Source organism: Acanthochromis polyacanthus, chromosome 3 (genome assembly GCF_021347895.1).
Source record: "Acanthochromis polyacanthus isolate Apoly-LR-REF ecotype Palm Island chromosome 3, KAUST_Apoly_ChrSc, whole genome shotgun sequence".
Classification (NCBI taxonomy): Eukaryota; Metazoa; Chordata; class Actinopteri; family Pomacentridae; genus Acanthochromis; species Acanthochromis polyacanthus.
In genome coordinates, this window is record NC_067115.1 from 6067666 (window position 1) to 6093744 (window position 26079).

Sequence of the window (26079 nt, forward strand, 5' to 3'; positions counted from 1 at the left end):
AGGAAACTTTCCGCACGGCGCCCTCTGATTGGTCTAGTCGCGTCCACTGGGTGTGGCGCATGCAGATACCGAGTTTGCGCTCTGACACAAGAGGACAGACTGAAAGTAACCTATATACTCCCAAAGTTATCAATCTGGGCTTCAATACAACTATTCGTTATCACATCTCTTTATCACTATTATTATCATCTCAATCGTGAAGATAATAGGGTGCAAAACAGGTTAAGATTATCTCCATAGTTCTTCTCCTGACCATCAAATGCTGACAGTTTAATGTGATGATAGTGTCCTTGTGAGCCATTAAATAGCATTGACACATCCAAATCAGTACAGGTGCTTTCTGAGTATGTTAACATATTATGACAAGAAAATAATACACATATAGAAGCTTTTTTACTGTTTATATGAGAGCCTTATGAAGGTTGAGAAAAAACAAACAAACATTGTTTAATATGATGTGAAAATGTCAAAGAACTTTCAAGGGATATGGAGTAAAAAGTCACCAATGGATATCAGTTTCAATACTCTAGCCTAGATTATTGATGACTTATAAACAACATCGACTAATATAGCAACATAATAATAACATAATAGCCAATGAGGAGTAAAACAAAATATTACTGGCTGTCTGAAAAGGCAAACTAGTTAATTTTATGTCCTAATGTTCTAAAAACGTAGTCTTGCACATAAACATGAACCGTAAGGGACTTCTTGCCCCCACAAGAAAGGTATCTTCCGCAGGCTGTGGGTGAAGATGTCCCTTTCCAAAAGGCCTTTACATTTAGTTATATAATAACAATGTGCAGTCTGTTGTAAATCAGTTCTACTCTAAATTTGTTCACTTAAGCATCCCTTTTGTGTACATATTGTATTGATAAACAAGATGTATTTTATGTATTATGCAAATATTTAAGTTCCTGTGGGTGGGTGTCTTTCCCTGGTTGACCATACTGATGCACAAGTGGGTAACAAATCACATAGCTAATGCTGCAAAACACAGAATTGCTCTCAATTACAAAACAATTTGAAATATGTGCTTTTATGCATTTGGTAATTTTGCACTGGGCAAAAGTACAACGTAGTATTCAGTCAACAGTGTGATAACTGATGTTAATTGAATCTTTGGGCCTAGATATCTTGATCACACTGGCTGCTCTCATACTACTGTCATCTGTTCTATGTTTGTGCCCTGGAAAACCAACAAACAAATCCACAATCCATTTTATTTCAATGATGGAGACAATGCAATGCAGTATAACCAGACTACACCAATGTGAATCCTTCCCACTCATCACAGATACTCACTCATGGTACCAACACGGACATGGGGTGATTACTTTTCAGGGTCACTGACAGCACTGTTGACACCCTGTCTGACACTGGCATACCAGTGTCACACACACACACACACACACACACACACACACACACACACACACACACACACACACACACACACACACACACACACACACACACACACACACACACACACACACCAGAGTGACAGTGATAAGTGCAGTTAAGCTGAGGTATGTTTACAGCAAAACTCAGGAGAGTGTAACTCTCTTATCTTTCATCACCTCACTGGTGATGTGTAAGTGAGCTTAGAGGGCTGATTAACCTTGCAGCCTGAGTGAGACGCAATAAACAGGTGTCACAATGAATCTCTGAGGCCTATTATGAAATTTATATGACTCACGTTGGCATGCACACACACCTGTTCGTTCACATGACCAGATATTTGCTATAATAAAATATTCAGTTTCAAAACGGAAATCCTCTTTCAGAGCGCATGTCAGAAGCTGACCTGAGACTAAGTGGGTGGGTCAGGGTGCCGTTTTAACTCAATAAGGGCACCGGACAAAGACTCATAAACTTACACTAGGAATTCTCACTGGCTCTATGTGTTCCTAATATGGATATATGGGAGTCGGTTCACCAAAAGGGATAGGATCTCCACAGTGCCTGTCTTCTGCAGATGCACGCAGGATTTGACAGCACAGGCCTGCAAACACACAGACACATCCATGTATCATCAGGTGGGGAGCAGCTCAGGACAACATGGAGAGGGTGAATGAGCTGATCAGGGAACTGGCTTCTCAGACAGCTCCAAACACACACACACACACTCACACACACACGCACGCAGACACACACCAAGTATAGACCCAGGGCAGGACAACCAGCCCTTTAAGAGCTCCTTTGGATGACGTCCATATAAGGAGATATTGGAGCCAGTCACATGGGGAGGAAAAATGCACTGCTCAGGTCATGTGACCAGTCTGAGGAAATGAATGAATCTCCCTTTTTAAGGCTGTGCATGTGAATGTGTGTGTGTGTGTTTGTGGGGGAGAGTGAAAGTTTGCCACTATTCACCTTGATTTTTCAGCACACTTCATCTAATTTATGTTTAGAATGTCAGTGAATAGCAACACTGTTTCTTTTTTTTTCCACATTTAAAAAAAACTACAACTTTGCAATCTCTTAACTCCTTCCCGACTGGAATTTCTCAATGTTTCCTGTGGACGCTCAAACCCATCCTTGAGAAATTTCAGAACTCAGCAGTGTGTATGACTCATGCATGCATTGCAACACACACACACACCCTCCCTGCATTGGTCACTCACACAGTCAGAGAAACTCATGGGCCTGGCTCTTGGCTCTCTCTAAGACCGTATATGGAAGAAGCTAGCAGGTAGCTTCAGTCTACTTCCTAGTCATCCCTGTCCCTAGCGCAAGCCCTCTCCTTTAAACACCCCTCCTTTATTTACCACTCACCACTCTCTTCCTTTATTCGCCACATTTCCTGCCTCCCAAAATCAAACACTTCCCTATTTTACTTCACACTGCAATTACATGAGTGCAACACAAGGTCAGTGTGTGCATATTTGCCAGTATCGCTCTCTACTCAACTATCCCAGTCATTTATGGTGTCACATTCCAACAGAGTTTCATTGCACAGCATTGAGAGGTGGGAGTGGTTCGTGTGTGTACTCAAGTGAGAAAGGAAGAAGCTGAGAAGAAGTGAAATATGCTAATTTTTTAGACAGAAATCCCCCCTCTAAAATAGCTCACTGCTTCTCAGGTGATGAATTAGTGGTCTTTAAGCCCGATTCACATTTCAAATTAAACATGAAATAGCTGTATTTAGCAACTCTGCCCCACAGCTGTGACCTGGAGCAGAGGCTGATTTAGGCTACTTGTGGTCTCAGGAACAGACAATTTGTACTTTGCACAACCAAATGAAGGTCAAGATACGTGATTCTGCAAGACAGGATCAAGATTAGCACAGGAATGATGAAGGATGTTTAGTAGTAGTAGTATTTTGCAAGTACCTAAACTAACTTTCATGAGATTAAACTGGATACAAGCAAGGGGCACAAAGTGAACTTGGGGCAGTCATGTTTCCCATTTTGTCTGGGTGGTTATGCAGCCTTCAGTGGAGCAAACATCTGAATATATTTAAAGAATAGGAAATCAGTGATCCCAGCTGGCTTGCTCAACTCTTTGACACATAAATCTCTGCTACGGTGTTTGCTTAGAAGTGAAGTCAGTGATTTTAGAGAAAGATTGTTGATATTTAGCTAGTTAAGCTATTTCAGTAGTTAGCAAAGACCAGATTTTCCCTGCATCACCCTTCCTATTATGTCCACCAGCACAAATGTTCACTTGAGAATCACATGCTCTGACTTTAAAATTTGTACATTTAATTATTTTGAGTCGTTATTATTGTTATGAGATTTGCATGTTTGAACTAATCATCACATTGGCCAGAAACAGATTTTACACTTCTCTAAGTTCAGTTTTGTAGTGGAATGATCGGCATGAAGAGAGATATCACTTACAGTGTCACATACTTTAAAGTCAAGATACACAAAGCAGCTGGTTATGTCACTTTAGAATGAGGAAGTCAAAAAAGAAGAAGCTGTTAAAGCCAACTTTTGCTTTTCACATTTGCATGGCTTCATATTTGTCATCTGTCCAAGTCTTCAAAGGTCTATGCAGGGTTGGAAAATTTGTCATTGCCAACTGTCTGCACTGAAAACAAACTGATGCTGCACGTGCAAGGATAATAAATGGTACATAAAATTTGTTAACTGTGTAAGCAGATTCTCCATGATCCACATCCTATTCATTCATCTTAAAAGATCTGTAATTGAAGCAGTCGCTCTAGGACTTTGGAGGTGCTTTGATTTGCACCGCTGTGTCTGGCACAGTGTGAAGTTGCAAATTGTCCAGAAATCCTGTGCTATGTCTGTCCACTGTGCTCGACATACCTCAGGAATAATCACTAAGATGTTGCTACAGTCCAGTCTGTAGTGGTCTTTCAGAAACGTCATTCACAGTAGTCCAAAATGTAATTCCACGTTCCATATGACGATATGGAGTAATGGAGCCGACTGCACAGCAGGCTGAATTGAAATGCATCTGCTGTCCATCCTGTTGGTCTAAACACTTGAAAGTATGAATTAGCTCTAAAGCCTTGCTTCCACACAGCTTTGTTTGGTGTCTGTAATTCTCTGTAATACCTAGATTAGGACCCTCTGGTGTTCAATGTAAGAAAATGCCTGGACGGAAACTTCACAGCACCCACAGGAGAGAGGCTTATTTCATAATTTTTTAACAGTTCAGTTTTATGAAATGCCCACATGGAGCATTACCTTGACAAAAAACAGGACCAGCTGTGCATGTGAGAAATAAGTGAGGACGTTAGCCTACTGGGCAGTTACATATAACCAGTTCTGTGACATATTTTTTTACAAAAGGCATGAAACACTACAGCACGTCCATTCTCTACTTTATGCTAGTGTGTCTTAAAGTAGCCACATAAGTTTGTTCTTTATATGTGTACCTGATTTGACTATCAACATAGTCAAAATCTCTTTAAAGGTAATTTGTTTGCTAGACTATTTCTTGAGCAGGACTGTAGAAAGTCGCTGCTCCTGAACTACAAATGGTTCAACACATAACCCCTCTTGCAACTATAATGTACTGTTTTTATTCTTTGCTTATTGTATAAATTAACATGACTAATGTTTCCTTTAGTAGCTAGTAGGTGAATTTATTGGTTTTGGGTTTGTTTTTTGGGGGTTTTGGATGGAGCTAGACTCGCTGTTTCCTCCGTTTCCAGCTTATATGCTAAACTAAGCAAAGCTAACTGACTGTTTGTGAGATTTTACTTTTCATACAAACCTGCTCTAGGTGTCAGTTATCTCATGTAGGCTTGAGAAGAAAACAATTTCCTAAAATACTTATTTTTATCTTAAGTTCTTTTGCCTTATTTGTGTTTTAATGGTTTATTGTACACTTTCTGTAAAAATTACAGTAAAAAGCACATTGCTGTATGTTTAAATACCCAAAGACATTAAATAATTCCAAAAGAAATTATAAAATATACATATATATATATATATATATATATATATATATATATACACATTATTTCACATAGCAAGAATCAATTGTATTAAAACATTACATATCATTCTGTACCATATTTGACAGATATCAGGAACAAATTGTTGATTAAAGCTGGAAAATTTAGCAAGAACTTTACCAAAAATATAAACCGATACACATGTATAGTACATTTATTGTTTTGAGTTTTTTTTATTTACAAAACAAGAACATTTGAGTTTTACAATGCAACAATGAACTGCAAATACCAGTGTCAGAACAGTTTCATTTGTTTTTGTGTATGTCAAGCAGTCCAGCTCTTCCCCAGGTCTACCAGCTCCATGCCCTCACAGTAAGACCGCGGCCGTGATACTCTGACCTGGTTTCACAAGGGAAAAACACATAATTGCATAATTAAACGAGACACATATTTACCCTCTTACCAAACTCTTACACAAACACTATGAGTTAAGCCATACACTCACTGTGGGCGTCCTGTGGGAAGCCAGCTGCTGCAGAAGCGGGAACGGAGTCCAGTGAATGGGTTCAACAGGCCAGCTACAGACAGAAAGGTCGCTGGCCTTACCTGAGTCCAGCACACCATCCCCCATACTCATCTCACTCCCCCTCCAGCCATACTGGGAGCTACAGGGAACACAGAGGGGAAAAAAGATTACTGACACAGACACTTTTTATATACTGTTAACAGCAACCAACGAGGGTCTTACAGATGTCTGCTTTCAGAAGAATTGCAACTCGAAATGAGGAATACAACGTTGACCCTCTGTTACTGTGAAGGATGGTGACACTTGCATAGTCCACAGGATGCTCTAAGGTTGTTGCTAGAGGTACGGACCCGTACCCGTAGCCTGTGGACTACGGATACGGCACTTGCCATTTGCCAATCAGATACACGAGATCTGGTCACGTGACTCCCGGTAGACGCTAGCGGTACGGACCCGTAGCATCGGTACGACAGGTACGGACCCTAAACCTAACACTAACCCTAACCTTAACCTTTGCTTACCTTTCAACAGTTTGCAGTGGTTAGCAGCTTCTTGACTCGCGAGACTCGCGTACGGGTCCGTATCTGTCTGGCAAATGGAAAGTGCCGGGGTCCGTATCTGTAGACAATACCATGCTCTAACTCCAGTGCAGACAAGCTGTTCAAGTCCACAGCAGAGCCAGCGAGCGATAACTACCACAGCAACAAGTAGAAAAATGGAACTAGCAACGAATTTCCACCTACGTAGTTCTGGTAGCAAGCGAATGTTACTGCAACACAGGATCATTTATACTGTTAGTACACTACTTTATAGTTGATTTAGTAGAAATACTTAGATTTACATTTCTGTCAAGCAAAGTTTTAATCTGACTGAGAACTTGAGGACACTACATAAGACAGTGACCTGTCAATCAAAAGGCAGCCCCAGCCGACAGCATACTCTGCTTTATCATCTATTTTACTCTAAATGGAATCAGCCTTTACTAAACGAACATCCTGCTGTATTGAAGGAGACTGGAACTTAGCAATTAAAACCATTAGCTCCCAGGGAACAGGTTTATTTAGGTAATAAATTAATTTAGAAGTGGGGTCATTTTCTCTTAGACTTTGACCAGAATTATTTTTCAACTAGAGGAGTTGCCCCATGTCAGAAATAATGCAGGTTTGACACTTCTGCATTGGCTTCACCTTTAAGACCTGGAGACAAAATCCACATATATTTATATATATGAAAAAATCTGAGATAAACCCCAAGAACTTTATCGAAGTTTTATTTGCTCCTGTCACATTTTATTTATTCTAGGCAGATTTTTCTCTGTAACATAAAGTCTTCCACCTCTATGGAAACAGCACAACCATGGCTAGAAAAAGAGTGAAAAAATGTCTTCTGTGCAGTAAGACAGTCAGTATGCCATAAATTAAAAAAAAAAATAAAATGTTGAATTTCTTTGGATCAAAAAAAACCTTGAGTCAACTTGTACCATATAACCACAGGTGTTACCAGTACTGGATCCTTGTGACTCTACATGCTGTAGATTACTGCCGACATGTTTGTATATCAAACATCCAGCTTGGAAAATCCAAACTGAATCTCCATGTAATCTCCTATCTCCATGTTAGGAGATACAGGAGAATCAGTTTGGCATTGTGCGAATTGAATCGCGTTTCCCTCCCGGTACAGTTTGGTACGACCAATCATAGCACGGGAGGCGGGAGTTAATGCTACGTCATCTTCAGCGCCTGGATTACCCATAAAGATGATGCCGGAGGAGGAGGAGGGGGGCCACTGCCTTAAAACAAGAAGGAGGAGAGAGAGAGAGAGGAGGGGGGCCAAAGCGAATCTTTTTGTGATCTCTTGGCGTTTTGGATGGCGTTAGTCGTTGCCTCTTTTCACTTGACGTTTCCGACGATGAGGAGGCAGTGGATGGCTCGTTACTTTCGGCTTCTTGCCATTGTTTGTACAGAGGAAAATCCCGTTCCAAACGTGTGAGTAAATTTAAGCAACTTTTACACATACGCAACGACTTGGTTTGGCTCCGATTTAAAGTTATTCCTAACACCGCTAATTGTTCGGAAGGAGTCTTTTGTTGCGTAGCCTTTTCAAAAATAAGTGTTGTACTTGAGAGTACCCCATGTATTCGCAGATTTTTGTGACAAAAATGGCAGTAATCATTCACCGCGATGCTTTCTCGGCTGCATGCCATTGTTGTTTGGACTACATGGACTTCGAGGTCGATTTGGCATCTTTTCCACAACATAGGCAAATGTCTTCATAGAACAAGCTCCGGAAGCTACGATACAAAACCTGTTTAGCTTTACACAGCAGACAGAGAAAAGTAGCTGGTGAACATATGAGAGCATTTAGACACAGCAGAGCACAGGTTTCCCAAACAAGCTGAAGTTGGGACACACATTTAAGGGATTCTCATGTTTACTATTTTCTACATTGTAGAACAAAACTAAAGACATCAGAACTATTAAAACATTAGGATTGATGTAGGAAGTAAAACAAGCGTTCAATAAAGCAAAATGTGTGCTACATTTTAGATTCATTAAAGTAGCCAACTCTTGCTTTGATAACAGCTTTGCTTTCTCCCAGCTAACTTCATGAAGTCGACTCCTGGAGCTTTTCCAAAAGTCTTAAAAGAGTTCCCACATATGCTGAATACTCGTTGGCTGCCTTTCCTCTGCTCCCACTCAAAACTTTTCCCACACCAGCAATCTATCACTCTCCTTCTTGGTCGTATATCCTCACAGAACCTGGAGCTACATCTGCTGCAGAGGAGCGGTTCATTACCAGCCTCAGAAATTGCCAATTAACAGCACTTTGGATTAGAGCCCGCCATCAGTGCGTCAGAGTGGTGAAGTAGCAGACACATCCCAACATCAACTTCTTCAGAGGAGACTCTGAATCAGGCCTTCCTGGTAAAACTGCTGCAGAGAAACCACTTTTGAGACACACTGATGAAGAAGACAACTGTCTGGGGGCCAAGACGCACAGAGACCAGACATTAGACCAGCAGAACTTTAGACTTTGGTGTGATGAGTCTAAATGAGAGATTTTTTTCCCAAACTGCCATGTCTGTGTGAGACTGAGGGAAGGTGAACGGATGGTATCAGCATGTGTGGTTCCCACTGTGAAGCATGGAGGCGGAGGTGTGATGGTGTGGAGTGTGGTTTTTTTGTTTGTTTTTTTAAAAATCACTGCAACACTTAACCAGCACGGCTATCACAACATTCGGCAGTGACACTCCAAGCCACCTGGTCTCAGCTTTCATTTGTTTTGTTTTTAGGGACAATGAGCCATGGCACAAATCTAGGTTCTATAAAACCTGTTTGACCAAAGTGATGGGAGTCCCGGCCTCCACAATCACCAACCTAAACCCACCTGAGATGGTTTGGGATGAGTTGGACTGCAGAGAGATTAAAAAGCAACAAAGCAGCATATGTGGGACCTTCTTCAAGACAGTTGGAAAAGCTCCAGCTGAGGACCTCATCAAGCCAGTTGAGAGAATATAAAGTGGGAATGTTATTTTTGAAGCAAAGGGTGGTGCATTCAGGAAGCTAAAATCATTTTTTATACATTTTTCTTCCTAAATATGTGCTATTTTATTCACACTTCAGTATGAAATGTGTACAAAAACAGAGGAATCAGGACAGGAGCAAATACACATCTCACATATATGCTGCAGAATGTCAGTTTCATCAATCGGCTAATGAAGTACTGAGACTGTAAAGCTGTGTTGTCTTTGAAGCATGTGTTGCATTAGGGTAGATGATTATAATCCTGTGTATCATACAATTGTATGTTCCACGTGTTGAACTTGCTGTTTGTTTACAGGCTGAAAAACTTCACTGAGAACAGTAAAGTTTTTCTGTACAGATTTAGAAGTGAGGACAGACGGTCACACTGACATCAGCCTCCTGTGTGATCATCTGCTGCTAAAATCCACGCCGTCAGTTCACGTGTAGCGTACCTGTGGGGGTAGATGGTGCTCATGTGTGCTCCATGGCTGGGGCAGGTGGAACCCAGCGACAGCGTATCGTCATGGTAACAGCAGGGGCGGTCGAGCGCTCGCAGATGCAGTAAGTCGTCGGAGCGTGTGAAGGCGGGATTGTCCAGCGAGTCTGCCGAACCCGCCCACGAGCGCAACCAGAACCGACCGGACAGCTCGTCAAAGTGGTTGAACCTGCGATAGCTGCACACATAACATTAACATAACATAACATAACATTATTGATGTTATAGGGACTGCAGATGGAAACTAGCTACTAAGCTATAATCTGGTGCAGCACATCTCTGACTCATGTGAGTTTAATGTTTCTGTACATTGTCCCTTAAATAAATACTAAACTAAACTAACACGGCAGATCAGACGAGGTCAAAGAGTCACAGGGTGCAAGGTTTTATTTTGGACTTCAATCAGATCTGGACATGATAAATAAATATATATGCCTTACATAACTGTGCTTTCCTTTGCCATTTAAGGACAGTTTTTTAGGCTTCATAAAATCAACCAATAGGATTGAACACTTCACAGCATGAGGTTATTACCTAATGACCTTTATGACCACATTCACAGAGGATCTTATCTCACCTACTAAATGACACTACAAGTTTCTAATCAGTAGGAGTTGCCTCTTTAAAGCTATTCAGAAAGCTACAGAGAGCAAGCAAGAAACAAAGAACTCTTAAGATAAGAGAAGGGGTGGAGTTGTTTCATGAATGAACTTACGATTTGTCACAGTGAAAGATGACTGAACTGCAACAGCGAATTACGTTTCACTGATACAGAAAGGCAGAAAAATATGAGCTTAGCTGAGCTTGTTTGTGCACATAAAACAAAAACAGTATTCATGTGGTATTTTTTTCCCAGCTGACTGAACAACTCATACTTTAACAGGGCAGTTTACTGGGAAGCATTGATTTTACAGCACAGCCATGGTCCCTGAAACCAGCTATGTTTACATAATACAACCAGGGTTGCTATTCAGTTAACATACCGGCAGGGTAGCTCAGGTCTAAAGAGTGCATTTAGGTTGTGTTTGTAATTCTGGGCTACTGCACTTTAACAGTATTGGAATTCCAACAAAAGAGAGATGTTCAGTCCCTCATATCTGGTATTCCTGGATTGTTTAGAAACCCGATGCTGTACCACCATCCAGAAAACAACTCCATAGTCTCCTGAGACTAACAGATGGACATGATGAATCTTTTCGAACCAATCTATTGCTTTGGAATGTTCATTACTGCTGTATTTTTCCAAAAGACCTATATAAGTAGAATTTTCTGGTAGAATGTGATTGATAGTGAGCTGAATCTTCTAGACCAACTTTTCTCACATTTATAAGTGAATTTTTTCTGCTGAAATGTTTTGTGAATTACTCAAAACTTTGCAGCCTTAAAAAATAATTTTTAGGAGTTTGTACAAACTCATCCTAATTAATCAGTAATGAGCGACTTTTAGCCTATGGATGTTTTGTGAATACAGCTCCTGATCTGAGGAGTCCAACTGTCTCTGCCAACAACACTCTTCTTTCTTTTAAGGGTTAGGCTCTGGATTTAAGGCAGCCTCCTGTCTGAACTTTGTCTGTCTCTGTACATAGCCAGAAATAGATGTTAATCTCATCAGTAGAGTAAAACTACAGTATCTCAGTTAAGGTGAATAAAATCTTCTCTCATACAGTCATGGTTTGTGATTTAAGATCAGACAACAAGAATTTTGACACAAAAATCGTGGCTGGTACAGCTTTAAGACACTGAATCCAAATTGGCTGCACTTCAACACATTTGGACTGGTCAAATCCACAAGGTGTAAATTTCTCCAGAATTCCCTTGGAAGAACGCCTGCAGTTCATAACAACACAGATGTGACAAGAAATGAGTAATAAAAATAAAGAAGCAGAGTCACCAGGTTAACCATGTAAGATACACAGAATTTGGAAAATACAGGATTTATTTTTGATGTACAAGTTTGCTAATGTGATGAAGATTATCTGTCTAAACTGCCTGTGTCAGTAGAACTAGCTATGAAAATGGTTAAACATAAACATAGACGTGGGCAGCAGAGATTGTGATTCCCGGTCATGGACGTGGGTGAGATTTTAAATCCTGTCTAACAACAGATTTGTTCCATTCCTGGCCCTGCACACTCAAAGACTTAACATGATCACAGTGAGCATGCTACAGTACATATGACTGAGGACTGTCTGCAGATCTGGAGGTTAAACATTGACATTCAGCCAGGCTGTCTCGACACTTTCCAACCGTCTGCACTCCTGCCTTCATCCTCAGAGTGTGGTTCAGCAGCCAGACTGTGACACCTAGTGGAGATTACAGGTACTGTACGTGCTTCATCTCAGGTTCACAACGCATGATGTCCTCTAGCTTTCTATCTCTTGCCATTTATGCCAAATTAGTCTTTTTTTTTAATGGGGGCTATGTACTCGTGGCTCATATTTTGCAGGTTTTTGTTTTATACAATTCAAATTCCACCCAGGAGGCCTGCACAGTGCACAGTGGTTAGCACTGTCACCTTGCAGCTAGAAGATCTTCGGTTTGCATCCTGGCCTACGCTTGGGAACTTTCTGCATGGAGTTTGCACGTTCTCATAGTGCATGAGTGGGTTTTCTCCAAGTACTTTGGCTTCCTTCCATCCAAAAACATGCTGAGGCTGATTGGTGATTCTAAATTGTCTGTAGGTGTGAATGTGTGTGATCGTTTGTCCCTACGTACAGTCCTGCGCTAGACTTTCCAGGGTTTCTCCTGTCTTCGCCCCTTGTCAGCTGGGATAGACTCCAACCCCATCATGATCTTAATGAGGACTAAGCAGTGCATAGATAATGGACAGATGGGTGGAAATTCCACCCAGAAGCCCTGAGATCTACCACCAAACACTGTCTTCAAAATGGTTCTTTGCTCTAGATCACTAAACAGCTAAATATGTTTTAATGTCAGCACAGAGCTGCCATTGTTCATGTGTTTCCATGATTATGTGCATACCTGCTGCGAGTCTGGTCCACTTTGGCCTGGATCAAAATGGCTCGATAGCGTCGCACTGCCACGAAGGCCAAAACTCCAACGACCGTCACCATGATGAGCAAGGTGGCCAGACAGGCGCCCACAAGCCGTGCTCGAGTCATCCTCGTGTCACACCTCTGACCCATGAACCAGAAGTCATCACCTGCAAGGCAGCTAACGCACAAACAAAAAGTCACCGACACAAAACATTTCCAAGTAAACGGAGAGAGTGATGCTGTTTGAATGCATGTTCTTACCGGCAAACTGGAAGTTGGCCTGGATGGTGTGTGCAGATGCCGTGGTGGTGGCAGTAGTCAGAGCGGCAGACAGAGGAGCAGCTGTAGTTTGAAGAGCCTGGCTGGGACACGCATCTGTAGCCTGAGGGGCACTGCAGCAACCAGTCACAGACGTCACCCTGCAGCCCTGGAGGGAAGACGTGTTACAGAATAATGCTAGTGTTGCTCTTTATGTTTACTGTTGTCAGCGTATCTCATGAGAAAACCAAAACCACTATTGTGTTTTTAGCTCCCCCTTCCTGCCCGCAGCACTCAAGGTCCCTTCATCTTTACAAACGGGTCATAAATCTATAGCTGATTAGTTCAAAATGAAAGGCCACGTCCAAAAATAACTGTGCACTGCAGTTTTCAGTAGACATCACTAATCACATTACCTAGACATTGAAACAGGATTTTATTGTTGTAGTTGGTTGAGGTTGAGATATTTTTTTGAGGATTATTTTCTTGACTTAAATTCAGGAAAGTGAGAGGAGCCATCACAGTATCTTAGTAGGCAAGAACCTGCTGAGATGAGGATGTTGACGACAGCAGCCGCTGACTGGCCGATCATCTTGGGAGGCGAGCCGTTAGCCGCAGAGATGAGTAGACAGTCTCACATGGCAGGCAGCAAGAAATGTCTCAGCAAATTTCAAAATAAGCATCATTCGAATAAATTGGCCACATATTCAGATTCCACGTGGTCTTGCCTGACAAAATATCAAAACCTCAAAGTGATATAACAGCAGTTCTTCACATCTAATGTGGACCAGCAGTTCCCAAACTTTTCAGGCCCCATCGATAAAAATAACAGAATCCAAAAACATTGTAGAGAGCTGCGTACACACACTGATAGACCTATGCATACACAAACATAATGACAACAGTATAGGTTAAAATTAGGATAAATAACAAAATATGTTATATCTAATGATTTGTAAATGTTGTTTGATTTTTGGAAATCCTCTCATGAGTCTCTTTTTAATGCCTCATGACATCCTAGGGGGTCCTGACTCTTCCTTTGGGAACAAGTGGTGTAGACATATGTAGGATTGATCTTTTATCATGTATTCTAGTACATGTTGCATTTCTAGATTGGGGCTGGGAGCACATTTTCCTAATGTGCTTTCACTCCAGTATCTGCTTTTACCTGCAATGGAACAAAACGAACAATATTTCCCTCTGAAATGTAGTGAGGTGCAAGTAGCCTCAATGTCCACAATGTCCCAAACCTCATCTGCTGTCATGAGTCACATGATTGGAATGAACTGACAACTACCTCTGTTTTTAGTCAAAATGAGAGGCAGAAGATTCAGCTCGAGAAACCTGGTAAGATTTCTTAATTTATGAAGAAGCAAATTGATTTTCATAGATTAAGTCACCGTGTCACAAATTTAATCGAACATTACAATCCAAATTCAACTCCTCAAATATTTGACTGAACTGTAATTTGTAGCCACTTTCAATAATTTTCTGTGGAAATGTCAGTTTTTCATAAAATAAGTAGGAATCTGAATTAAGAGGGATTCAAAGCAGTGCTGTTCTTAGACAACAGGAGTTTCACATGTATAAATAAGTGCACAGGTCATGGTTTTCTGTGTCCTTTGCTAGGATTAACTAAATGCGTGTTTCCATCCTTCAGGCAGTTTGGTCTGTGCAGTTTAGTGGTGCTCAAGTCAGCAGAATCAGGAAGCAGTAAAGCAGGACACTGACCAGCCTCTTCAAAATGTAGTTGTACAGTTGTACTGCTATCAAAGAGACGACATCTCTCATTAGGACGACAAATCTGAAAAGAAGCAGACTGTCCTCCTGGAAGATGGATGGAGGCCAGAACTGAAGAATCGTACTTAAGCTCATGTGGATACCCTGGACCTCCTCGCTCAGAAAGACAAGGAGCAGTGAAGTACAATGAAGGAGCATGTGGGATACTCTATGAGCGAGCGTCAATGAGGAAATGGCTGATAGCTGTGAACGATGAAGGAGGACAGTGGAGGACCTGCTCTGTGAGAAACAGTTTGAAAAAGACAAGATCAAACTCCTCATGTTCAAGAACAACCAGCTTCATGTACACTACCTCAGCAGACTGCTTATCGTATCAACGAGCTTTACTGACTTCACAGTTTAGTGGAATATAAAATGTACTGTTTATTTTTCCAAGATTGTGCATTTAACTTGTTTTGTAAAACAGACAGTTTTTTTGGGCTCGCTTGGGCTTTACATCGATGCCAAATGAACGCTGAACATAAAGTCTGTCGGCTGACTTGGAGGCTTTTGTTCATTTGACCAGATGACAGTCATGTGGTCAGAGCCACCAGTCTTTAGAAGTAAACAAAGCTGCAATGTTTTGGTCGTTGGCTGTGCCTGCCAGCTACACCTTTAAAAGTCATGCACGGGTGCCCAGGTAGCTAAACTGTTTGAGTGGGCGACCCATGAACAGGGGCTGTAGTTCAAAACGCAGCGGCCCGAGTCCTAATCATTGCTGCAGGTCTACCCCCCATTCTTCTCCCTATTTTCCTGTCTGCCTCTCAACTTAAATTGTCAAATAACCCCCCCCCCCCCAAAAAAAAAAAAAAAAGCCATGCACAACAGCTGGGTCCCACCAGAGCATCCATCATTCATGCCATCAGTTACACCTGCCAACGTATCAACCTGTCTGCTGGGGGAAAGGCTGAGTGAGGACCGCTCGGCACTCTCAGGCCAGATCACAGATCAAAATGTCAAAAAGTGCCGAAAATCATGCCTCCCAATGGATATATCCATAATTCAGCTGGCAGACTGAAGTTTGACTGTGCTCCCACTCAAAGGTTGACTGCTGCATATTAAATCATGGATTACCACAAATTCATTTCAGCGCTCAGTGACTGCTATTGGGTGTCATATCAGGGTGCAATTTGTGTCCACGCATGATAATTATATTTTCTTTACATTCTGTTTTCTTCAAAAAAATCCTATTTCCCCTTCTAAGGAATATCATAAGAGTGTTATATTATACAAACACTCTGTGCAGCCACATTTCAATTAGGTTGAAATTTGTCATGATTTTCTTACACTGATAGTTCATGTCAAGTCTGTTTTTTTCACTTGAGAGCTTCTTGGGTTCAAAATAATGAGGAAATACAATTAAAGGTTAAGGCAGCAATGCTAATCCAATTCATTTTGGTCAAATTCAGTGAATGTCTTCTCAAGGTGGCATGCTGAAGAAATGTGGTGTTTGTACACAGCCCTTCCTCTGTAAATGGGAAAAATGTGGCTTGGAGCAATCCACACAACGATATTACAACTTGTCTTGTGCATGTTTGTGTTCACGCTCTTGTGCGAGACACCGGAAAGGAAAAGGCAAGCCTCAAGTTTGCCGTTTGGCTGTTGCCATCTTTGCGTTTTCAAACTGTAAGTAATGAGCTAGGAGTGGATCCAGGGTTCTGTGGAGCACATTCTGAACCCATTGTGGTGAAAGTCCAAAATAACAGTCGGAAACTCCATGTCCTTGGAAAAATTATGGCGGTGGTAAAAAAATACTGCAGAAATACCAACATGTGCTTCAAAATAAAAATACTCTGACACAATTTGGACACGCAAAGTTCCAAAAGTTATTATATTAGAACAGAGTAAAAACATTTATAGAAGCAAAGATTGATAGAAATAAATGTACATATCATGAATATCTGCAAAAAAATAAAAAAAATACAGTTCCTTTTTCTTTAAATGATGGCACTGACGGGTGAATATACTCAACAGTCCTTAAGATACGCCAAAGGATACATGACGATACAACAAAGAGGACTGATTTCTCACAGGCTATGCACAATGTTAAAACAATTAACTATGATGTTTAGTATGTAGTAAACACTATTTTTTAAGTGTAGTATAGATTTGAGACACGTTGGAGCTCAGAGGAACAAAGGAGTGAAGTATATTAGGCTTTGGATGAACTGAAAGTAGTCAGATTAGTTCATGTTGGCACTGAGTGTTGTAAAAAATCTAAAATATTAATGGTGTTATCTCTGGAAAATCTGTCTACATGTCAATGTTAACACGACAGCTGAAAGTTATTGTAAAATATTAGCAAATAAAATAATCAGCACATGAAAATATTTGGCATTTACTAACTGTTTACATGCAGCGTAGACCGACTACATTGTGTTATTTGCAAATTCCTTCCAATGGCAACCACCAACACTTAAAGCAGTAGGATGTTTACATGTCTTCACAAGTTTAATATTAGAGAAAGCCAAGTGTGATAATCAGATTTTTTTATTGGATTGTGAATGTAACTGAGTTAGTCTAAGTAAGTGATGATGTTTGCATGACTCTGCCGGGAATTGAGTTAAATAAGTAAAGAAGTTAAGAATGGAATTTCCACTGCTTCTGACAGTACGTCTGCCACTTTCTGTGTAATTTTTTTGCCATCAATTTTAGAGAGATAACAGGACATGAGGGGAGAGACAGAGCCAAGCAGACTGGCCAACTAAATATCAAATTTCTCCACAATCACACACTCCATCTTTAAAGCCTTCTGCTCATCAGGTTTCTGTGACTAAATATCCCGGCCTGGGCGTACCTCCGAGTGTGATGTTGGTGATCTTGGATGATCTGAGCGTCGTCCCCTCACGAACAGCCTGAGCTAGTCCTGTTTGTTCCAACAGTGATGTGGGTCCGTCCATGCTGAGCCACTGCAGAGCCCCGCTGGTTTTAAACTCCACCAGACTCTGCACCGCAAGGCCACTGGAAGAACAGCACAACACATTCAACTTGCATACTTTTCTTGAAACAACCAGCCCAACTTTTGTTGCTCCAATTAGGAAGATAAGCACTCAGTGTTCTGAGAAAACAAATTCCAGATCATGAATAGAAAAGTGAACAGCACTTCTCTTTGTTCTGAAGGTATTTCACCTCTTTTTCCTGACTTAACAAAGATGAAAATGACACATCTCCTTGTTCAATTTACACATGAAATAAATTGTAACTTGTATCAACAATATGTTTCATGTATTTTTCTCATCATCTAGAAATATTGTTGGATAATTTAGTACAAGCACGGTTCTCCATCCATCTTACAGCAAAACGCAGCTGAAACGGGTTCTTCTGAAGTGGAGGGCAGAGGGGTCTGCAGCACACTGATAAATTCACAGCCTTTATCTGCGCAAACAACTAAGCACTGCACATTGCATTTTTCTGTACTTTTTTCTCTGTAACTTTAACATTGGTCTGTGTTTCTGACACTGTGTTGGGGATGCCACTCTTGGACACTAGTTTCACCCTTGTATTTATCATCCAATAGATATTAAAACCTGTTGGAACTGTTTCCATTGACCACTGCACACGTGGTTGAGATTGAACATATTCATTTAAAGGAGGTCTTTGTCAACTTGGACTCTAATGAAGACACAATAATGTTAAAACATTTGTCTTTTTGCTCAATTAAGGGCTATGAATCAGACAATGTACTCCAACCACCTTTTAGCATTCTGGAAACTGGGTTTAGGTCTTCAGTCGAGGATAAAAAAAACTCATCTCTGTGTATTAGAATTACATATTTAAACCTCCTCTCTGAAAACAATCCCTTTCAGCCTTAAAATAGCTTAGATGTCACTTTATTTTGTTGTTTGTTCTAGAATGTGCAGATCTATGAAGTCCATTCCTCGCTCTCCACTCACCTCTCTGCTAAGACACTGTTAAGCTACTCTGATCTACTCAATGGCAAGTTGTAATTTTAGAGTAGTTCAGTCATACATGTTTAAACTGGAAATAAAAGATACTGAAAACTCCCCCCTGTAAGCTGACAAGACTGGTTCCTTTGGTTTGTTACATATAAAACCCCTTAAGTCTGAATCTGTATTTTGGTGACTGTCAATGGCGTTGACATCATATGGGCACAACAATGTAAACAAGAAAAGCACTCAGAGAGCATAATACTGCCCCAAGGTTGCTCAGTCACTGAATGATTTGGATGAAATCTTTAAACAATTCATGGTCTGAAGCGGTGGATTTGTAGTAGGATCACAATCATGTGGTCGTCAGCAGGCAGCTGATGTAGCGTTCACTTGTTGTCATGGTTTCAGTGACGCTGTGCCGCTTTCTCGCAATGATACAGAAATATTTAACAAATCTGTTGATCCAGACTATAAGCCGCATCCGTGCCAAAACCTAATCACTTGGTCCTTGTGTCATTTCTGACCTTCCATGAAAATTTCATCCAAATCCTTCTGTCCGTTCGCAGACAAACGGACAGACAGACAGACGAACAGACAAACCAACGCCGACCGCCACATAACTCCACCACGTTTCACCTCACCTGCTCCAGACTCCCAGCAGCCTGTTGAATCCCGGGGCTCTCTGTAGGTACGGCACCACCTGAAACAAAGAGAGGGTCACAGAAGTTTGCAAAAGCTACTAAACATACTAAAAGTACTGTATAATAATATGTTTTTTGTGCTTTTTTAGTATATGTGTGCCTGATTATGGTCCCTCACCCACACAGCAGTGTCTTCCTCCAAGCCAGCAGTAAAAGCTGATCTGGACTCTTCTACAACTATCTGCAGCAGCAGCTCAATTGACTCCACTGGACAGAACAAGCAAATAATTCCATTACAACAGGCCTGGATGTATAATCCGGATATTTAGTGCAAACAAAAACACACAAATATGCTGTGCACAGTACCTCTGATGGCAGCAGGCTGGTCTGGCACAATGTAGAACTTGGGGCTGTTTGTGGGGGTTATAGCTGCAGTTGTTACCCAGGAGTGGTTCTCCTGGCTGGGATGTAGGGTGGTCTGGAGTGGAGGTCGCTGTGGAAGTCCAGCTGTGGTTGTGGGTGCAGTTGTGCTTCTTGGAGGCCACATCCAGCCGCTGTCCACTGTCTCTACTTTTACCTCCCCATCTCCATCATCAGACTGTGTAGTTGTAAGTGAGAGCACAGGGGTCTCCGTAGCAGTGACAGCATTGTGTGGCTGATTATGTGTAGGAGATCTATAAGTAGAAACTGGCAGATACATGTGCTTGATTTTATGAGGGGGTGTCTGCGAGGGTGCAGGTGTGGTTTTGTGATCAACAAAGACTGTGTGCACGGTGGATTCAGTGACAGAGAAGGTTAAAGCTGTTTGTGAACTATCAGGAGACACAGTGTGTGTTTGGAGTGTGTATGAAGGTGTAGATGAGTCTGTGGATGTGCTGGATGACGAAAGAGGGGCAGATGTTGCTGAATCTGTGAGTGAGCTGTCATACAAGTGTGTAGTGGGATGTGGTGTGGATGTTCCTCTAGCGGTTCCTGTGATAGCTGAGTGGACTTCATCTCCCATTGTCAGTGGTGCTGTCGGAGTAAAAGGAGAAGCAGTGGAAGCTGAAGTCTGTTTGTGCTCCTCGGTATTGTCGGGTGAGATGGAGACAGTGTTGGTCGTCATGAAATGTCTTTCTGGGCTTTCTGTTTGTGTGTCTTTGTTGCCCGTCTGTGTAAGTAATGGAGATGAAGTATATGGAGAGTGTGTGAGGCTCTCTGTGCTTTGAGGAGAGTTTGTGTGACTCATCATCGTCTTATCAGACATCTCAACAACAGCAGTCTGAGCGATAACATCTGATACTAATGAGTCACTCAGACTTGTGTGTGGATGAAGTGAAGCAGCCTCCACAGTACCAACAGCAGCGTCGGGCTCTGTGATGTGGGTGGCGGATGATTGAACGCTGCCGGGGCCTTGTGAGGACGATGAAGCGGGTCCAGTGTCACTGTGTGATTCATGCTGCGGAGGTGTGGTGGATGACTTTAAAGGGTCGGAGGTGGTGGTGACGGAGGTCAGATCAGAAGCGAGTCTGTCTGTGCTTCGCTGGCTCCTCCAGGAATGAGGCTGGTTATCTCCGGGTGTCCCGCTAACAGCTCCACCACGTGGGATGAGAATCTCCCAGATCGTCCTGGAAGGTAGCTCAGGAGGAGAGGAGGTGAGAGGAAGAAAGCTGGAGCTGTGTTTGTCTGTGTGTTCAGACGTCTCGGTGGATGTATGTTTGGGTATCTCTGTGCCAAGCAAAGCGCTGGACCTCCTGCCTGTTGCATCTGTCTTCTGGGTTTGTGGGATCTCATCACTGGGGTTTGCTGTGTTAGATTCGCTGTCTGTACTGAAAGCATGCACAAAATATGGGCGTGTTCCCTCGCTGGCAGTCAGGGGACGATCAGTGAGGTGAGCAGCTCCAGATGTATCCGCTCCATTGTTTGGCTTTTCCTCAGGAAGAGGGAGAGTTTCCCTATCGGCTCTCCCAGAGACAGGGTGTCGATGCTGGGGTGAGGTGGGGAGCAGCAGCCCCTGGTCCTGAGAAGAGCCACTAGACACAGACTGAGGCCCAGAGCTCCACTCCTGACCTTCATAGAGGCGACCTCTGCCCTCCTCTGTGCCTCTCACCACGTCTTGACCAACAGGAGCAGCACTTGTAAAGCTGGTTCCTGTCTGAGACCACTGAGTAAGGTCTGGATGGCGGGTTGAGCCGTCCTCCGAGGAATTCCTCTCATCTTCCTGGACTGAACGACCAGGAAGAAACAAAAAAACAGAAGGACGTAGTGAGCAGGGACAGAGTGGAAACCACAACAGCATAACATTTCTGTGCCTCACACACACACCACAGCGTGAGTGATAAAAACTTTCCGACTGACAGATTCACAGCTTTCAGCACATTCTGAACAACACCATTTCACAGCATGCAGCCTGAATAACCTCATGTACCTCTGCTGCTCAAAACAAGCCGGATCCAAATGTTATTACAACTATTAGATCATCAAGCTCTCGTGATCAGGCTAAGTGAAAGCAAGTGAGCCGCACTGACTCAATAAATTAAACTCTGCAACTGATGAACGCTTTCTCACCATAATAAGCCAACTGAACTGCGTTTGGAGAATGTTCTGCTCTTGTCCAAATGAGGGCGGCTTTGTTTCTGTCGCAGCCGGACAGCAGAGTCGTTCCTCCGCTGTCCAAGACCAGAACTTCCTCGTTCCAGACACAGCGCACTGATATGTTTGATCCACGTTCCAACTTTAAAAGTACCGTCCTCCCCAGAGGAATATGTATCATCCAAGCGCAAACTGAAGCCTGTAAGGATTCATCAGACTGCTGCTTCACGGAGTCGAGTGTGCTGGTGTCAGTGAACAGTCCAGGTGAAGTGAGACTGATGTGGCCTGCAGGCTCTTCATCCAGGAAGACATTTCCACCACAATGATGGTGTGACGAGGCCAATATTTTATCTGAAGAGAGAGAGGAAGAAAGCTTGTAGAAGAGGCTACTGCACTGAATAAATCTGCTGACCTTAGTTCGATGTTGGTTGATAATTTAGACATTTGTGGGCAAAAGGACATTTTCATTGTCAAATAACCTCATCTGAAGGATTTAGAGGCAAAAACAATGGCACAAAAATAACCATTTCCCACTATAGCAAGAGGAATTTATAGAAAATAATGGATGACAGATCCTTCCTGTCTTATGTCACATCACTTTAATGTAAGATTTGTTCTTGCAGAATTCTTGACCTCTGCATAATCACTTGTCATTCCTGTTGGTTCCACGATTCCTACAACTTTTAACTCTTGCAGGTGCCTTTCTTCAGTTGTATCATCCAAATGCTGTTAGTTCAACCAAAAGGCCATTTTCACTTTCATATGACCTGATCTGAAGGATTTTGAGGCACGAAATGACAAAAAGAAAGCATTTCGCACCATGACAAGAGGAATTTTGATCTTTCGTGACTTTCTTCATGCTACTTTAGTTTAAGATTTGTTCTAATCTCTGTATACCTATGTGTACTTTCCTTTTGGTTTCACTATTTCTTACAACTCTTGCTTTACTTTGTATTTCACGTGTGAATCTTTTTTTCTGTTGCACCATCCAAATGCTGATAGTTCAACCAAAAGACCATTTTTCATTTGTATATGACCTGATCTGAAGGATTCTGAGGCATAATATTGGGGGGGGGGGGGGGGGGGTGCTTTTAACACCATAACAAATCAAATTTACAGAATATAACAGATTTCTAATGTATTTCTTACCGCTTTCATTAAATATCAGCGGTTGAGCTGAGGCAACCACAAAGCTCTAAGTAGAAAACTAACAGCCTATTTCATGCTGACAGCAGAGGAGCACTGGTGTGGCTTCTTCTAATGATAACGAAACATCAGATTCAGCTAAAACAAAAAATTGTGCCCACTTACAGACTATGATGTTTTAAAACAGGTTCCACAGACAGATCTAAGCTAAAATGTGTCCAGCACAGTGCTGTGTCTGCCAGATGTGTCCTTACCTGTTGTGATAATAAAAAGCAACAGACAGGCGTGGAGCTGCATTTCCACTGCTGAGACATTTCACTGTCGGAGACCCCGTTAATCCCAAATCCATGCAGATTTCTCAGATTTACTGAATCCTAGGAAACGTAACGCAAGGAACGACGAGGGCGAGCGAACTGCGCAAAGCGGTCAGGCTCTGCCGTTTTTCCTGAGTACGGTCCCGAACCAAACGCAGAGGCGTCACAAACTTTCCTCCTCCATCACTTCCTTGTGGAGGAAGCTGAGCTGTCGGGGCTGCAGCGGCCAAATGAGACACACGTGTGTCCGACAGTGAGAGCCGCTCTGAGGGTCGGACACACACCGGAGCAGCCGCCGCCTCCGGGCTGCTGCCTCTAAATCACTCCGCGTCTCCAGAAATGAGAGGGAAGAACGACGCGGCGCGGCAGGAGCTGCTTTTTACGCAGCGCATTTAAAGTGCTCACAGGAAAGCTGTGACCGCAGGAGGCATAAAGACACGAGAGGGGGCAGTTCATTAGCGCTTTTACACTGACACCCCACTAGCAGGACAGAAAACAGCAAATACCCCCGAGCAGGACGGACTACTTCTATTTCTCTGTTTAAAATGAGCTGCATGTCGTGTTTCCAATAGCAGGGCTACAATAAAGCTTTTTATTGCTGATAGCAGCCATTGGAGTAACATGGAAAAGACAGAAATATGATTTAGGAGGTGAATGCTTTATGAAAGGGAAACATTTAAGGTAACCCATATTAGCGCCCCCCCCCAGTCATTCTCCATCATAAACATTGTTTTTTTAAATCATGTGCTAGCTGATTTTTGTGCCATTTTGCTTCCTTACAATGTCCTTTTTCAAACAAGTGGGAAGAAAACATCCAAAATACACACATACGTGTCTATTTATTGGACATGTATGCAAATTAGTGCACATTTAATGAAATAATACTTCACCTGCATATTTAAACATAAACTTTAAGAAAACTTAATTCAAAGAAATAATTGTCTTAATACCAGTGATCAACTCAAGTTTCACGGTGATGTACACTCACTAACCACTTCATTAGGTACACTTGTCCAATAGCTTGTTAATGCAAATAGTTCATCAGCCATTCACACGGCCCAGATTAGGGCATTTATGCATTTAGCCATGGTCAAGACAACTTGCTGAAGTTCAAACTGAGCACTAGAATGGGGAAGAAAGGGGATTTAAGTGACTTTGAATGTGTCATGGTTGTTGGTGCCAGATGGCTGGTCTGAGTATTTCAGAAACTGCTGATCTACTGGGATTTTTACACACAGCCATCTCTAGGGTTTACCGGGAATGGTTTGAAAGAGAGAAAATATCCAGTGAGCAGTAGTTATGTGGACCAAGATGCCTTGTTGATGTGAGAGTTCATAGGAGAATGAGCAGACTGGTTGGAGATGATAGAAAGGCATCCGAAACTCAAATACCCACTAGTTACAATCAAGGAATTTAGAATACCATCTCCGAACCACAACATGTCAAACCTTGTAGAAGATGTTCTACAGCAGCAGAAAACCAGCTGCTGTAACCCACCTTCTTCAGCTAAGCTGTCAGCTAAGAATAGAAAACTGAGGCTACAATTCACACAGGCTCACCAGAATTGGAGAACAGAAGATGGCAAAACATTGCCTGGTCTGATGAGTCTCCATTTCAACTGCGACATTCAGAATTTGGCGTAAACAACATGAAAGCATGGATCCACCCTGCCTTGTATCAACGGTTCAGGCTGGTGGTGACATAATGGTGTGGGGGATTTTTTCGGTATACTTTGGGTCCCTTAGTACCAATTAAACATCGTTTAAACTCCACAGCCTACCTGAGTACTGTTGCTAACCATGTCCATCCCTTTATGACCACGATGGACCATCTTTTGATGGTTACTTCCAGCAGGATAATGCACCATGTCACAAAGCTCAAATCATCTCAAACTGGTTTCTTGAACATGACAGTGAGTTCACTGTACTCCACTGGCCTCTACAGTTTCCAAATCTCAATCCAATAGAACCTTTGGGCTGTTTGGGCTGTGGTGGAGCGGGAGGTTGGCATCATGGATGTTCAACCGACAAATCGGCTGCAGCTGTGTGATGCTATCATGTCAATATGGATCAAAATCTCTGAGGAATGTTTCCAACACCTTGTTGAAAGCATGTCATGAAGAATTAAGGAAATTCTAAAAGCAAAGGGGGGTCCAACTTTTTATTAGCAAGGTGTACCTAATAAAGTGGCCAGTGAGTGTATATTAGTTTCAGTTATCACCTGTAAATAGAGGTTTTCAATGAAAATGATAAATGAAAATTAGTTATTATCTCAAATCTGTGCCAGAAATCTTTACTTAAGTAGCATTAAAATACACCAAACCTTCCTGTTTTCTTCTGAGAGGGGTTTGTTTTAAATCATTCACTGCTTGATTTATAGAATATATGACCTCTCAGAACATTATGAAAACACTTTTTTCTGACTGTTTGAAAGTATTTTGAGATTTACCGACTAAGAGCTATGAAAAGTCCCCGTCAGTTAAAATGAACAAAAAACAAAAAACACGGAATATGTTATCAAATGAAACAAAAATTTTGCAGCTGGTTCGATCCAACGTT

The 26079-nt window shown here is 42.0% G+C and overlaps 1 protein-coding gene across 1 annotated transcript in view; it reads right to left on the reverse strand.

The window, feature by feature from the left end:
* Positions 1–5578: 5578 nt before the first annotated feature.
* The window catches only part of si:ch211-14k19.8 (uncharacterized), a 28071-nt gene continuing 7570 nt past the window's right edge, over positions 5579–26079 (reverse strand). Inside the window, exons 2-9 of the mRNA XM_051945819.1 lie at positions 19669–19757; positions 19491–19549; positions 17757–17920; positions 13184–13349; positions 12909–13100; positions 9883–10104; positions 5886–6045; positions 5579–5779 (exon numbers count right to left, since the gene is read on the reverse strand). Coding sequence (XP_051801779.1) covers positions 5705–5779; positions 5886–6045; positions 9883–10104; positions 12909–13100; positions 13184–13349; positions 17757–17859 — 918 coding nt within the window. The 5' untranslated portion in view covers positions 17860–17920; positions 19491–19549; positions 19669–19757 and the 3' untranslated portion in view covers positions 5579–5704. The remainder of the gene's footprint in view (positions 5780–5885; positions 6046–9882; positions 10105–12908; positions 13101–13183; positions 13350–17756; positions 17921–19490; positions 19550–19668; positions 19758–26079) is intronic.